This window comes from Anabrus simplex, chromosome 6, assembly GCF_040414725.1.
Source record: "Anabrus simplex isolate iqAnaSimp1 chromosome 6, ASM4041472v1, whole genome shotgun sequence".
NCBI lineage: Eukaryota > Metazoa > Arthropoda > Insecta > Orthoptera > Tettigoniidae > Anabrus > Anabrus simplex.
Window position 1 is genome coordinate 303270447 of NC_090270.1, and position 15457 is coordinate 303285903.

General features: G+C 37.0%; 1 protein-coding gene across 10 annotated transcripts in view; it reads left to right on the plus strand.

Annotated features, from left to right (window-relative positions):
• Positions 1 to 15457, plus strand: part of Alh (Alhambra) — a 338473-nt gene that overhangs the window by 151355 nt on the left and 171661 nt on the right. For all 10 annotated transcript variants that reach the window (XM_067150502.2, XM_067150503.2, XM_067150504.2 and 7 more), the window contains one exon: positions 8262 to 8445. In XM_067150502.2, coding sequence (XP_067006603.2) covers positions 8262 to 8445 — 184 coding nt within the window. The remainder of the gene's footprint in view (positions 1 to 8261; positions 8446 to 15457) is intronic.

Below are 15457 nucleotides of genomic sequence, written 5' to 3' on the forward strand. Positions count from 1 at the left end.
GGCAGCACGTTGGCCTCTCGCTGCTGTATACCGTGGTTCAAATCCTCGTCACTCCATGTGAGATTTGTGCTGGATAAAGCGGAGGCGGAACATTTTTTTCTCCGGGTACTCAGGTTTTCCCTGTCATCTTTCATTCCAGCAACACTCTCCATTCTCATTTCATAGCATCTATCAGTCATTAATATAACACTTTGGGAGTGGCGACCCCATCGTACTAATAGCCTATATATGATTCATTCATTACATCCCTGACCCGTTCAATGACTGGAAAACCGTTGTAGGTTTTAGTTTTCAATAGGGAATGTGACAGGGGTGAAATCTAAGTGCAATTTCAGATAGGTGTCTGGATACTTTGGCACTTTAAATGCCAATTAGTTCAAGTTCACATGAATCGCCCTCCCCAAAACTGAAATAGGAATGCATTCACAGTTAATTTTCTGCAAAAACTATGCAGTGTGCGTATAACTATGTGAATATGGCCAGCAGATTTGTTGCAGCAACTGCCCAAAAATGCAAAATGAAACTGGATAAATATTATTGGCTCTTAACCCACTGACTTATTAATTATTTAAAAAATAAACAAAAAAAATTGAAAGTTCAATTAATACATATAATACATTGTTGCATGTTTAATATTGTTTAAAATTTGTTACAGTAACCTTAAAATTCAATAGTTATAGAGAAAATTTTATCATTCAGTGTTTCACTAAACATAGTTTGTACATTTTTAGATTTCAAATATCAAACTTCTCCAGAACTTTTTTACTTGCAGCACTCTCACCAATAAATGGAATGTTCCAAACCACATTGGTCACACTCGTCCATTGGCATCTCATTATACTTGGGTACATTGACAATAGGTCAATTTACAGCTTCCTTTCCACTTACGACATCATCTTCATTATTACTGACACTACTACTTTCACTCTGATATGAGCATACATTCTTATCCATGTCTGTAGTTTCACTACAACTATCCAACAGGCAGTCTTCAGTTTGCTTTGGATCCCTCAGGAAATGACACAAATATCTGCATTCTCATCCAACGGCTTTGTTGCCCATGAGCATGCAGACTAATGAAGATGTACAACGATATCCAGACTAATGGCCATGCAAAGAAACATAATGAAACTAAATAATTATTATGAAAAAAGGTGTGCTTCTACTAGTCTAGGTCCTGCTATTGATTATTTCAGTAAACTCCTTTCACCTTCTGTTGGTGGTTTGAACCATCTAAAAGTCGAACATTTAATTACAGAAGACTCTTACTTTCACCTGTCAAAGTATCGCAAGACCTGAAAAATTATGTGTAAATGGTATTTGTCAAAGTAAGCCAGCGGGTACAAAGTTTGCAATGAAATATGCAACTGACGGAATTTAATAGCTTATGTATGAACCAGTGGCGTCGATAAGCACCCCGCAGACCCTGCACACCGGCAGAGCGGGGGGCCCATGGCTTGTGAGGGGCCTGTGACTGTTTCTTAATTCAGTAGCTGAAAAGTGATTTTACATATTGATAAAGGTACAGTACACAACACAGTATCATTTGTATTACAGAGGGTTATTCCTAACGTAGGCTGTCCTAGTGCAGAGCTTCTTTCGTCAATAGAAGTCAGGTAGTTATAACTGGAAGAATGTAGGTTTCCCAACCTGATCCAATAATACTCATCCCTTGCTGCCACTCATAACAATCAACAAGGCTTTGAAGTAATTAGCCAGTTCTGAGAACCCAGTAGTCAGCAAAGATGCAATAACAAAGACATCCTCATCTAAACCCTAAATAGGCTACTGAAGTTTTGAACATGTTTTTAACTCTCGGCAGTCGGTTTAGCTAAGTAGGCCTATGATGGACGGTTGAGTTGTAAATAGTAGTAAATTATTTGGTCCTCAAAATGAGATTATTTCTTATATTGGGATGGTAAGCATGTTTTGGTTACTATAATTGGAATATGCATTTCTTGTGCTGTGTGAAAACTAAATTGTGTAACATTATTATTATTATTATTATTATTATTATTATTATTATTATTATTATTATTATTATTATTATTATTATTATTATCATCATCATCATCATCATCATCATCATCATCGTTGCAGATCATTGTAATAATATACAACCTTGTACTATGAAATAAACTTGTAACTTTCCTTATAAGGAAACGAAGGGTCCATTTACAATTATAGTGGGGGAGCCCCGAGCTTCTTAGCGCCGCTACTTATCGTAACTCAGAATGTGTGTAACATAGGCTTCTTAATCCATCACTTGCATTTAACACTAGCACGCCTGGGGTTTACAACCTTTCTATACCGCCCAAAGATAGTCATTTTGACTCCATACATGATTTTAACCCAGTTTACGTGTATGAATATGATTTTTGTCTTTTTCTGTTTTTTTATGAGTTTTCATAACTTCAACATTATATTTTTGCTAGTTTAGTATAAAACCCTAGTTGTAAACATTGTTACATACATTGTACTTTTCAATGTACTGTAGAAAGGAATAACATATCTATGAATACCTCAACACACAACTTGAGGCCATTGAAATTTTGCACTTTCTAGTACAGATGGCAGTGCAAGACCCACAGACTGCTTGATTGCATGTGCTACATTTACCTACTGTCCTATTCTTTTTACAACTTTCCATGACTTGACTTGTCAATGACCCACCGTCGAATTGTTTGCTTGATATGGACAGCTGTTCTGCTGTTCATCTAAGGATTTATCACTTTTTCAGCTAGCTTTTGCAGAAATTGTGATCTTGCTATTTTCTCTAGTGTTATTTCCTTGTATATGATCCAAGCATTTATTGCAGCCAGATCTAACGTGTTCTGGTAGATTATTTGTGGACCATCTGGTCACTACAAGGTGTTTTCTTCTCACTGTCAGAGATGTCTATATCTGGGTGGAGTGTGCTCAGAAGCACCACATTCTTCCTCTGCGTAGCTTGATACACAGTAAGGGGCATATGATCATTCCTGTAGTTTTTTGTTGAGCAGAGTTTATCTATCATGGTTTTAAAACACAATGTAACGTCATCCAAAACAATAATGAACTAATCCATTACAGTGTTACGTTCTACAAGCTGCTTGCCTACTAATGTAAGTCGGAGTAACACGAGAAAGGGTATGATTTGTGTGCATATCTCTGTAGGAGTCAAAATTATTCCTTTGGGCATCTAAGGTAAATGTGAAGAATACAAGCATAATTTTTAATTAACAGAAATAGACAAAGTATTGTTATTATTCTCCCCATAAATGATGAAAAGTCACCGAACAAATTTTTTGAATTCGGAAAAATTAAACAAAATTATTCCATCGGGCGTTCTAGTGTTAAAGAATGCAACAATGATAGCATTAAATTAAATATTCAAAGCATGAAATAATTAATCACAAGTTAGATGCTCCCCGATGGTAACTTTCTGGTTCAGCAGTTACTAAAATTAAATAAGATAAAATGACCAAGGTGTTGAAGAATCAACCAGTTCAACTTGATTCAAAAAATTAATTAATTCCTGTGAAGTGTGTTTAGGACGATCTAAACTTTCACTGAACCCCATGTTTTGTGAAACATGCAAATGTGTTTTTCAGTTAAAACTATGGAGGATGCAGGCTGAATTTAATTTCAGATGTTTCTTGGTTGAACATAGCCCTCCCTTTTGTGCAGCAGACCCTGCTAGACCATTATTCAAGGCCATGTTTCCTGACTTGGAAATTGCTAAAAAGTAAGGAAGTGGCAGAACCAAAACAATTGTAATAGTGAGACACATGTCTGAGTCAACAGTATCTGAAATAGTCAAGTCTTCAAAATGCACCGTACTCATTGTCTGCCAATGGTAATTATGATAACAATGACTGCAAATTGTATCTATTAGTGTTTACTTATTTTTTTTGGTGGAATGTAATTGCAACACTGGGGTAGGAATCTTTCAGGTGTTGGATAGAGAAATTAAGATCAAGATGTTGAAATGGAAAAACGGTATCATTATGTTGCAACATGCTAAACAGGTAAATTTAAAGGAATGTCAGCACTTTTGAAACAGCAGAATCCTTCAATGATTATATGAGGATTTATCTGTCACCTACTTTATTTAGCTGCCCAAAAGCCCACTAAAACATTGGAAGAAAATGTAAACGTGGAAACATTGTTAGTAAACATGTATTTCTTTTTTGAATGTAGCTCCAAAAGAATGGGGGAAAAAAGTATGAAGATGTGTCAGGAAATGAAGCCACAAAATCTTATGGATTGTTGATGAGTTTAACAGTGAGGTTTTTGAAAGCTGAAAAGATCGGAAAGCAGTTAGAAGCAAGTTTGAAGTGCATTAGTGATATAAAGTTCAATAGCAGGAGTTGGAATTACAAGAAGACAGCACATTGAGCGAGGAAGTAAGGCTGGCTGTTTATCTGGAGATGACAGTAAGACAGTTCTTCAAATTGGTGAAAAAGTTTTTCACTACAGCATACAACTACATTTTGGACAAGTTTCCTTTTTCGTGACTCTGTGATGAAGCATGCAGAAGTAGTGGATGTTACATTGGGAGCAACTACTTCATTTTTATCAGTGCTTTTTTCTTTTTAAATTGTTTCAAAACATAATTGAGGACACTGACCAAGACAAACTGGAAGTGGTATTTGCTTCCTACCGAACAGATCTATTAAATTAAGACATTTCAGATTGTGAAACTATGGATGTATCAATGGCTAAAATTTCAAAGCTGAAAGATGCTTCTGGAAACATGAAATATTCAGTCCTTTCTGAAGTTATATTTGCCATTTTAGTGATACTTCATAGCAATATTGAGTATTGTTCGCAAGAATTACACTGACTTTTGACCAAATATAAGTACAAGACTTATTGGTCTCCTGGTGAGAAAAACAAAAATGTTATCGTGCTTGGATATCTACTATGAAAAGAAGTTTTCTAAGTTAGTCTCTCATCAGAAGCAACTATGAAGATGCTATGAGCAAAGTAACTTAGTTATGTTTGTGTGTGTAATTCTTTAGTTATTAACTTGTAGGAATAGAAAAAAAAAAAACATGTTAATACTGTTTAAAATTGCATATTATAATTTGCCCCAGATGTTGCATTCCCCATCATCTCTTCTGAGATTTCACACTACTGGACCACCTTCGAAGGTTGACATTTCTGAATCAGTATGAAGGCTATGCGTAGAGTCAATTAAAATGTCACCAGTAATACTGAAACATCGTTCGGATGACATATTTGTAGTGGGGATGCATAAAATGGCACATGCCACATGGGACAAGTGTGGAAGTATGTTTTCTTCATTTTTCCAAAATATCTGGAGATCAGAAACATCATATACCATTTTCAGGTTAACATCAACTTTGTTTTCATTGTGGACTCGTCTTACTATACATCATAACTATCTGTGCCTAACAAACCTGTCTTTTTAGCTGCAGGTCCTCCTCCAAAATGTACTGTATAATTTCAAAAGGTGTGTAGGCCTATTTAGAATTCAGCCCACCTATAAATTTTTGTCTGTCTGCACTACTGATCATTTTCATTCCTCTGAGGGAGTGAGGAAAGTTACAAGTGTTTCTTTTCACTTATGTGAATCTTCTTACTGAAGAGAAATAAAACAAATTGGCAATTTAAGCGATTGCTTCAGCAGAGTTTTCTCATTCTAGTGTTTAAATTTAAAATGTTCATGTATTGTAGGTTTGTGTATTTGGGATAAACAGTTAATAATTTCATTTTCTAGTCACTTTGAAAGGAATGTTTGGATACTAGTATTGAAGAATCTGCATGATTTTTATTGTACTTAAAAAATTTAATTTCCATTATGGTATTTTTAAATAGATTCTAGAAAAGGGTTAAATTTCTACTTTGTGTTTCTTTGTATAACTTTTTCATTGTATGTGCGGTGGGATATACTGTATTTGTGGTTTTACTAGTTCCGATGGAAGTATAAAAGCTGTGAACTTAATTTTTTAATGCATGTAACTTCATCTGTTTTCTCAGAATTACTTGGAATAGCTGAGATGATCTCTCGTTTTTTTCTTTTTTCTTTCTTAATTGCTTGCTTAGGGTGTTTTGAAATTTACCATTAATTGTTGACTCTTAGTACGTATTTAATTGCATTTATGTTATACCCGTGCTTTTGCTACTTATAATAATACACTCATGTCTACAGGGATCTTCGAGATCCACAAGAAATCATTGCATCATGGTGATGCTGTGCTAACTAAACTGTTGCTGGACAGCATGAAAATACGTGACAAACCTGGCAGCTCAGTTCAAGAATACAGTGGTTCCCACTGCGTGTTATGTGTGTTTGGCACACGGTATTCAGTTTGTACGGATGCAGGATAGCACAGAGAATACATTTGGTTGACATTACTTGTGGTCTAATCATCAGCAGGTTTGAGGCTAGCCACAGTCAACGCCAAGTGGACCAGGAGATGAATATCGCTCATAGTGTCATTTCACGGCTGTGGAGAACCTTCCAGGAGGGAGGAAACAGTGGCGATACAGGCAAGGTAGACCATATGCTACAACCCAGCGTCAGGATCGTTATCTTGTCTTAATTGCCCGAAAACGTCCAACCGGCACAGTACTTGGACTAGCTAGAGACCTCGCAGCAACCTCTGGGTTACATATTTCCTGTCCGACTGTGTATCGTCGGCTTCGAAAGGTTGCTCTGTAGGCTTGGTGTCCTTCCAGATGCATTCTCCTCACACAGAGGCAATGCGTGGCTTATTGAATGTGGTGTCTTGCTCATCATGATTGGATCCAGGAACAGTGGGGTAGTGCCCTGTTTACGGATGAGTCTCGGTTTAGCCTGGTGAGTGATTCTCATTGTCTGTTCACCTGACACATCCGTGGGACATGTTACGACCCTGCCAATATTTTGGAAATGGACCGATAATGGCAGCGCCAATGTTCTTGTTTGGGGCGGCACCATGTTAGGAGCTTGTACCCCACTGTATGCGTTTCCTAAGGGTACTGTAATGGGTGCTGTCTATAGGGATACCATCCTACAACAGCATGTATGGCTTTTTCTAGGGGCATATGGACCTGGGTTCCATCTGATGGAGGATAATGCCCAGCCACACATGGCTGGTCTGGTGAACGAGTACCTGCAACATGAGGACATCACACGTCTAGAGTGGCCAGCTCACTCCCCAGACTTTAATCCAAATATACATACATGGGACGCTCTTAGGCTGAAGTATTGCAGCCCTAACGTTGTAATCGCCATGGATCATTGTTGACCTCCTGACGGTTCTTGCCCAGCAATGGGATGCGTTACCACAAGCCTTGCTGGAGGGCTTTATCCAGAGTATGGGGAACTGTTGTGCGCCCTGTATTGCCATGTGATGTCACCCACTGTCCACATCTGGTTTTCTTGCGCACCTGGTATCGATAACACTGTGTGACGAATCAAATTGTGCCAGGGCACCTTTTAATGCACACATTGTCACCATGCCCCATATTTTTCCATGGATGCCGAAGATCTCTTAACTTTAGTGTATGATTACAAACCTTGTATAAACACACCTTAAATATTTCACTTCAGCTGACACAAGAAAATCCATACCTGTTAATTTTACCAGTACTGTTAAGGCAGGTTAATATTTACTCGAGAGAAGGGCATAGTTGTGTTTTATGTATATATTTCTTTAAACACAGGCTTTTTAAAATATGCTAACTACACAAGGTTAGCCTATAGATTTATTGTTTACCAAGCAGTGCTTCATTGCCTCAGCTTCAAGAATGTCTTAGAAGGTTTTTTTTTTTCTGATTATCTTTAATGTAATCCTGTTATGTGTATTGGTCATTCCACACAAGACAGAAAATTTCCATTATGTGACTACTTGGAATAGTGAAAAGTACAGCAGCTTTACTACCATAGTAATAATAGGAAGTGAATTTCCTCTTTCATTCTTGAATCTCCTGCGATTCTCTAAAAATGAAAGGGAAGAAATACAGTTGACATTTTAAATTATATTATTCCCAAATTTTTAACCACTTCTCAGTTCTGTATTTTTTATGGTCTTTCTTAATAAGATGTAGTTTTTCACATAAGTTAGCTTTCATTTTATGATTACATTCATTTACTGAAAATGATTTGGTTTGTTCTGGATTAATCAGCTGAAGTAAAGGTTGTTTAAAATTCTTCTTCTGAGTTTATCATAATTCGGTTTATAGTTGCTGGTTCTCCTATCCCCATTTTGTAGTGATTTACATGTGAGTACATCTGAAAATGTGGTGAGTGTTTTTATGACCTGCAGGTTCGAGAATGGTGTGAGTGCTCCACATATGCTGGGAAACCAGCTGAACCCTTCATCTTCAATGGCTCAGAAGATGTCTCATACCTTGTCAGCAGAACTGGAAGCCCACAGCATCTTCACGGATGCTAACAGTTCAAGTTCAGCGTTGATTGGACCTCCTCTTCATAGCAGAGTTATTGCTTCAGTTAGTATTATGTTAAAACTTTATATCTATATAGTAAAAATGTCAGTTTCCAGCACCTTTGAACATACTCATTGCAGTTATTATTTAACTCATTGACCTTTTTTAAAATTACTTGTTCTTCTATCACAAAAGCATTGGGACAGTTGTCACATACATTTCTAGTGACTCGTTTCTGTGCATTGGATATTATTTCTAGTTATTTGCTGTGTGTTGATATTCATTATGAGTCAGTTGGTGTGTTAACCTCCGAATGCCAAACAAAGGTGGTCAGACCAAAATATGGCTTCTGATTGAGATAGCTAGAAATAAAATTCAGGAAACTCAATCGTCAAAAGTTACCAGTGTTTCACCCAGGGTGCGGCATGGGCTCATCAGTTGGATACCGCACCTTTTTCAAGACACTGGCCGGCTAGCACTGGTCATGCTAGCCCGCGATGGCAATATAGCGAGTGGAGATGAAATTCTCCCCTAGTACGTCGGCACTGCATTGTGCTTATCACATGTATGGCTTGCAGTGGTGTCGCTACCGGCGTGCTAGCCGGCCAGTGTCTTGAAAAAGGTGCGGTATCCAACTGATGAGTCCATGCCGCACTCTGGGCGAAACAATGGTAACTTTTGACGATTGAGTTTCCTGAATTTTATTTCAAAGGTGGTCAGATTTTTGAAGGATGGAAGAAGGTCCTATGAGCAACTCCATGTTGTATGATGTTGGCATGTAAAAGATCTGGTGTTTGCCTGACTATTAAACATTCAAGTGGTAATTGCAGACTAAATTGTTATAGCCAGATGGCTTCTCAAAGTGGCCATGGCAGAATATATCGTTATAACATTGAAAGTGTCTTTCAGCGATTGTTATGACTATTTTATTCCATTATAGGAGCAGAGATCATGCTTCATTGTGTGTATATGTTAATTTCAAACTTTGCTCACAGTAGGGTTCTCGTAAAACCACATGTTGTTGTTTGAGTCATCAGTCCATAGACTGGTTTGATGCAGCTGTCCATGCTATCCTATCCTGTGCTAATCTTTTCATTTCTACGTAACTATTGCATCCTACATCTGCTCTAATCTGCTTGTGATATTCATACTTTAGTCTACCCCTACCGTTCTTACTGCCTACACTTCCTTCAAAACCCAACTGAACAAGTCCTGGGTGTCTTAAGGTGTGTCCTATTATTCTCTCTCTTCTTCTTGTCAAATTTAGCCAAATTGATCTCCTCGCACCAATTCGATTCAGTATTTCTTAATTCGTGATTCGATTTCTCCATCTCACCTTCAGCATTTTTCTGTAACACTACATTTTAAAAAATTTATTCTCTTTCTTTCTGAGCTAGTTGTCGTCCATGTTTCATTTCCATACAATGCCACACTCCAGATGGAAGTCTGCAGAAACATCTTTGTAATAATTCCTGTATCAGTGTTTGAAGTGAGCAAATTTATTTTCTTAAGTAAGCTCTTCCTTGCTTGTGCTAGTCTGCATTTTATATCCTCCTTACCTCTGCCATTGTTTATTTTACTACCCAGGTCACAATATTGATCTACTTCCTTTAATACTTCATTTCCTAACTAATATTTCCTGCATCACCTGCCTTTGTTCGACTGCGCTCCGTTACTTTTGTTTTGGACTTATTTACTTTCATCTTGTACTCCTTACCCAAGATTTCATCCGTACCATTCAGCAGCTTCTTGAGATCATCTGCAGTCTCAGATAAAATAACAATATCACCGGCACATCTGAAGGTCTTGATTTCCTCTCCTTGGATTGTGATTCCCTTTCCAAATTCCTCTCTGATTTCCTTTACTGCCTGTTCTATGTAAACACTCAAGAGGAGGGGGGACAAACTGCAGCCTTGCCTCACACTTTTCTGGATTGCTGCTGCTTTTTCAAAGCCCTCGATTCTTATGACTGCGGACTGATTTTTATACAGTTTGTAGATAATTCTTCGTTCTCGGTATCTGATCCCAATCACCTTCAGAATCTTAAATAGCTTGGTCCAATCAACATTATCAAATGCCTTTTCTAGATCTATGAACGCCGTGTACGCGGGCTTGTCCTTCTCAACTCGATCCTCTAAGGTCACTTTACAAAGGTGAAAAAATTTGAGTGAATCCCCCTAATTCAATACATCATATATTCCATCATTAGACGGAGTAATCAAATTCAAACATGTTTCGGCTTGTTTGAGCCATCTTCAGTGAAAAAGGGTGGGGAGGGGGGGGGGGTTGAAATAATTGGCATAATACAAGCTAAAAAAATGCCAAAAAACATAATGAAGGAACAAATGAAAAAACAAAAGAGAGCCTATACAGAAACAAAATTAGCACAATATACAATTTTTACATCATCATGTGGAGCAAAAAAAACCCAACTTACTGCAATAAAATTCAGGGAAACAGGGGTTAATACAAAACGCAATTGAAACTAAAAACTGTGTTAACTTAAGAAGAAAAGAAATGAAAACAAATGATACAGATGGAAATGAACAATAAGTGCACATAGTGAGGTTGCGGACCTCTTAGTTTACAAAATATTGGTTTTGTAACAATACAAATCAGGGGGAAATCACTGTCAAAAATTCAGGCAGAAAATCTGTCTTTGTAGAAACCCATCATATCGAATTGGCTAGGAGGGGAGCGAGAGCGAAAAAGTTTGAGAAACCAAGCCTGACATAACGTGTAGGTGAAAAGCCTGTGACAAGGAAAAACACTGATGAAATTTAAAGCTTTAAAACAGCAGCATTCTCAATATCTCCTCAATCTAGCAGTCCCATTCTTGATTATTGTTTCATAATGTTGGCTGGTTGCTTTGCCTTATTATGGGCCGTGACATAAATTGAGAAGCTGTGTTAGGGAGATGACAGATGCATGGTAAACTGTAAGTGACCTAGTGGAAACCGTCAGTGAAATTCCAATAGCGTTTAGAAGGTGGTGGTTCTCTCAAACGGCCTGGCCTTCTCAAAGTAACGGTCTTGTTCGCGTGATCGAGTCTATTGTTGGTTCAGCTGTGTAAAGTAAAAGTAAAGTGAAAACCATCAATACAGAATGATTCTAATATCTCTAAGATCAGACGTCTAGTCAGGATTGCAAATTGATATTCTCCCAACTCAGCCTCAACTTGTCTTTCCATTCTTCTGTAAATAATACGTTTTAAAATTTTGCAGGCATGTGGTACTAAACTAATAGTGCAGTAGTTTTCACACTTGTCAGCACCGGCTTTCTTGGGAATAGGTATAACGACATTCTGCCGAAAATCGGATGGCACTTCTCTCTCATACATCTTGCACACTAAATGGAATAACCTTACCATGCCAGTTTCTCCTAAGACAGTAAGTAATTCAGAGGGTATGTCATCATTTCCAGGTGCCTTGTTCCTATTTAGGTCTCTTACAGCTCTGTCAAACTCTGACCTCAAAGTTGGGTCTCCCATTTCATCAATACCTTCTTCTTGTACCAGAACCAGATACAATTGTTGGATGTGTTCCTGCCATCTTTCTGCTTTGTCTTCTTTCCCTAGAAGTGGCTTTCCATCTGAGCTCTTAATATTCATACACCTAGATTTCTTTTCTCCAAAGGTTTCCTTTATTTTCCTATATACAGCATCTACATTTCCTAGGACCATACAACCTTCGACATCCTTGTACTTTATTACATGTGACTATTTTAATTTTCACCATATTGAAATTCAATATCACTATCAGCCATATTCAATCGTTTTTACTATGTGGTCTCTTTAAGTCCAAAGCAAGGTAGGTTATTATACCAATATACAGTAAAACCTCCTTAATTCAAAGTCGTTGGCTCTCAAAAATCGGACTTCGAATTACGTGATTTCGAATTAACCGCCAATTCGCAATTCAGAAGTACCAACCCTTGCCGCGTTACAAAATATTCTGTGGCCCGTTACTGCATGCAGTTAACCTTGATTCACAGTTTATACCCTTCAAATGCCACGAAAAAAGAACTATTTCCAAAATGTATCCAAGAAGGTGCATTTACAGTATTCAAGTAATGCACTCGTATATCTCACTGGCAAACATAACCTCACGCAACGAAAGAAAAGAAAAGAAAAAAAAAGCACGATTCAAAGACGCGGAGAAATCTATGCTGGCTCCCATGTGCAAGTGCTTTATTAATTGAATTAGTATACTGTATGCATTTTAGATGCCTTGTATTTACAAAGGAAGTACCCGATGCCCTTAAAATCGAACTTTTCTATGACTCTATCCTTGTAGGATTCCCCGCCATGGCACTTCTCTCGTACTTGAGAAATGTAAACACTTGCCGCGTCACAAAGTATTCTAAGACCCATTAATACATGCAATCACCTCGATTCACAGTTTAAACCTTTCAAATCCCATGGAAAAAACTATTTCCGAAATGTATCCAACACGGTGCATTTAACTTACAATCTTCAAATAATGCACTTGGATAAATCCCTGACAAACATAACCTCACACTACGAAAGAAAAAAATCACACAATTCAAAGACGAGGATAAATTATGCCGGACCCTCTGTGTAAATGCATTATTTTTTGGATTTCTGTACTGTTTGCATTTTTAGATGCTTTGTACTGGCATGGAAAGTGCCCGACGCCCTTAAAACATTGTGGTTTATCGAACTTTCCAATGACGAGGGGATAAAGTTTTACATAAAAATCAGCTTCATGGTCCGTATCGCACTTCAATAGATTCACAATTAAGTATTTATTTATTTTCCACCTAGTCGATACAATGATTGCTTAAGGCAATTTTTAATGGTCAAAAGTGGTACATGTTTCGTATATTATCAACATCTTCAGCCACATAACACTGTTTAGATGAAAAATATATAAAATTGACATAGTAATGCTTTAGAGGAAGTGTCCTTAAAATTAACATAAGATTGACAAGATTAAAACAAACAAATAACTCAAGAGAAAATATATAAATTATTTCTACAATAGAAAGCAGTCGTCAAGGAAACACTTGTACAATATTCCATAGAGAAGTTGTCCTAATAAATATTCTTTTCTTAATAATTCATGAAAAAAGATCAATTTATAAATTAAAAATTATACAATTTATAAGTAATTATCGAAATGAAGAAATCCTGATATCACAGTGTGGCTCTTATTATTAATGTAGATGAAAATATAACTAATTCCTAGTTGTCAAATCTTATTAAGCCTGCTTTCCTTTGGAACAGTAACTCCTGTCATTCTTTCACAGTTTTGCGCCGGGTGTAATATTGATGATGCGTTCTTCCTTGCTCTTGCACCTGAGGAGGTGGAGGAGTGGGGGATATAGGTGTGTCAAGAACTTCCTTGCTGTCACCTATAGCTTCAACTGAGGAGGAATAAGTTGTAGGGCTATCTGTAGGTGGAGAAATTCCAATTCTTTTTTCGTGATCCTTCTCAAGCATTTTCAAATATACTAGAATTTGATAATATAATGGATTCTTATATTCTACAGCCTCATTAAGGTTATCATTTTTCTTTACAAGTTGGTCTAGATGAATGTACAGGTCTTCATATGTGTTCATTAAGCTGCCCTTTTTTAACTTTTTTATGATGGTCAGGTCTTGTTCTATGTTGGTAAATTTATGACCTGTGGCAGTCATGTGTGATCCCATTGCTGAGAATCTTCTATGTTTTTCAGCATTCACATGTTCCAAATATCTAACTTTAAAATTGCGGCCAGATTGTCCTATGTATGTATTCTTACATTCAAAGCATGTGAGTTTATATATTCCGGAATCAAAAAATTTATCTTTTTCCGAGAGATTTATTGTATCATGGTTGAAAATACTATGTTTCATGTTGTTATTGGTGGAAAATGCAATTTTGAAATTTTTTCTCTTAAATAAATTTGTTATTACATGAATGTTTGGATTATTATATGTGAACTTGATATATTTTTCAGTTTTACTAGGTTCGACTGCTAATTTAGATTGTTGCTTCTCCGAAAATTTATTAATTATTTTATCAATCATGTTATTGTTGAAACCATTCAAGAGGGCTTGTTGTCGGATAAACAACAGTGCTTTATTCCTTTCAGATTTGGATAAAGGAATACTAAACGCTCTGTTAACATAACTATAATATGCTGATCTTTTCTGTGCCTCAGGGTGTAACGAGTTGTTCTTGATAGTGGTCAGTGTGAAAGTGGATTTTCTGTGTATTTTGAAAGAAAATCCTTTTTCTTCTCTGGTTGTGACTATGTCCAGAAAATTCAGTGATTTTTCAACTTCTTCTTCTAAAGTGAATTTTATATTGGAATCCAAATTATTCAATATATTTAAAACTTTATTGCTATCGGTGAGTCTGTTATCTATTATAGCATAAACATCGTCCACATAACGTGTCCAAAAATCCAAACCCTCTACTTGATCTATAGATGATACAGACCCATATTCCACAAAAAACTCAACTTGCTGAAAAAATGTGGCTTAGACCCTTCTTTCGGGGGGGGGCTTCAACTGCAAAATATAACTATTTTAGTGTTATTATCATGAATAAGACATAAGAGTATTTTGAACTTCTAGTGTTCTACTACTTGCTCATTTTATACCTGATTTACAAGTTGCTTTACGTCACACCGACTCAGATAGGTTTTATGGCGACGGTGGGATAGGAAAAGAGCTAGTAGTGGGAAGGAATTGACCGTGGCATTAATTAAGGGACAGCCCCAACATTTGCCTGGTGTGAAAATGGGAAACCACGGAAAACCATTTTCAGGGCTTCCGAAAGTGGGGTTCGACTACTACTCGTTCATAATCATATAGGCCTAACACCCGGGCTTACCACTCATTTGCTGTGGACTGCCATACGGGTTTGTGACGTCATGCGGAATCGAATGCACGCTTGCGATTCCACGTTAATTCAGATACTGCTCGAGCACTACATGACAGTCAAGCTAAACATTTAAACTTCCGATATAACTGAAGCAATTATGCTGATGAAAATGAAGATTTATCATGTATGTCTAATTTAAATTGGAGCAACCAGTGATTCAGATATGTATGATTATTATG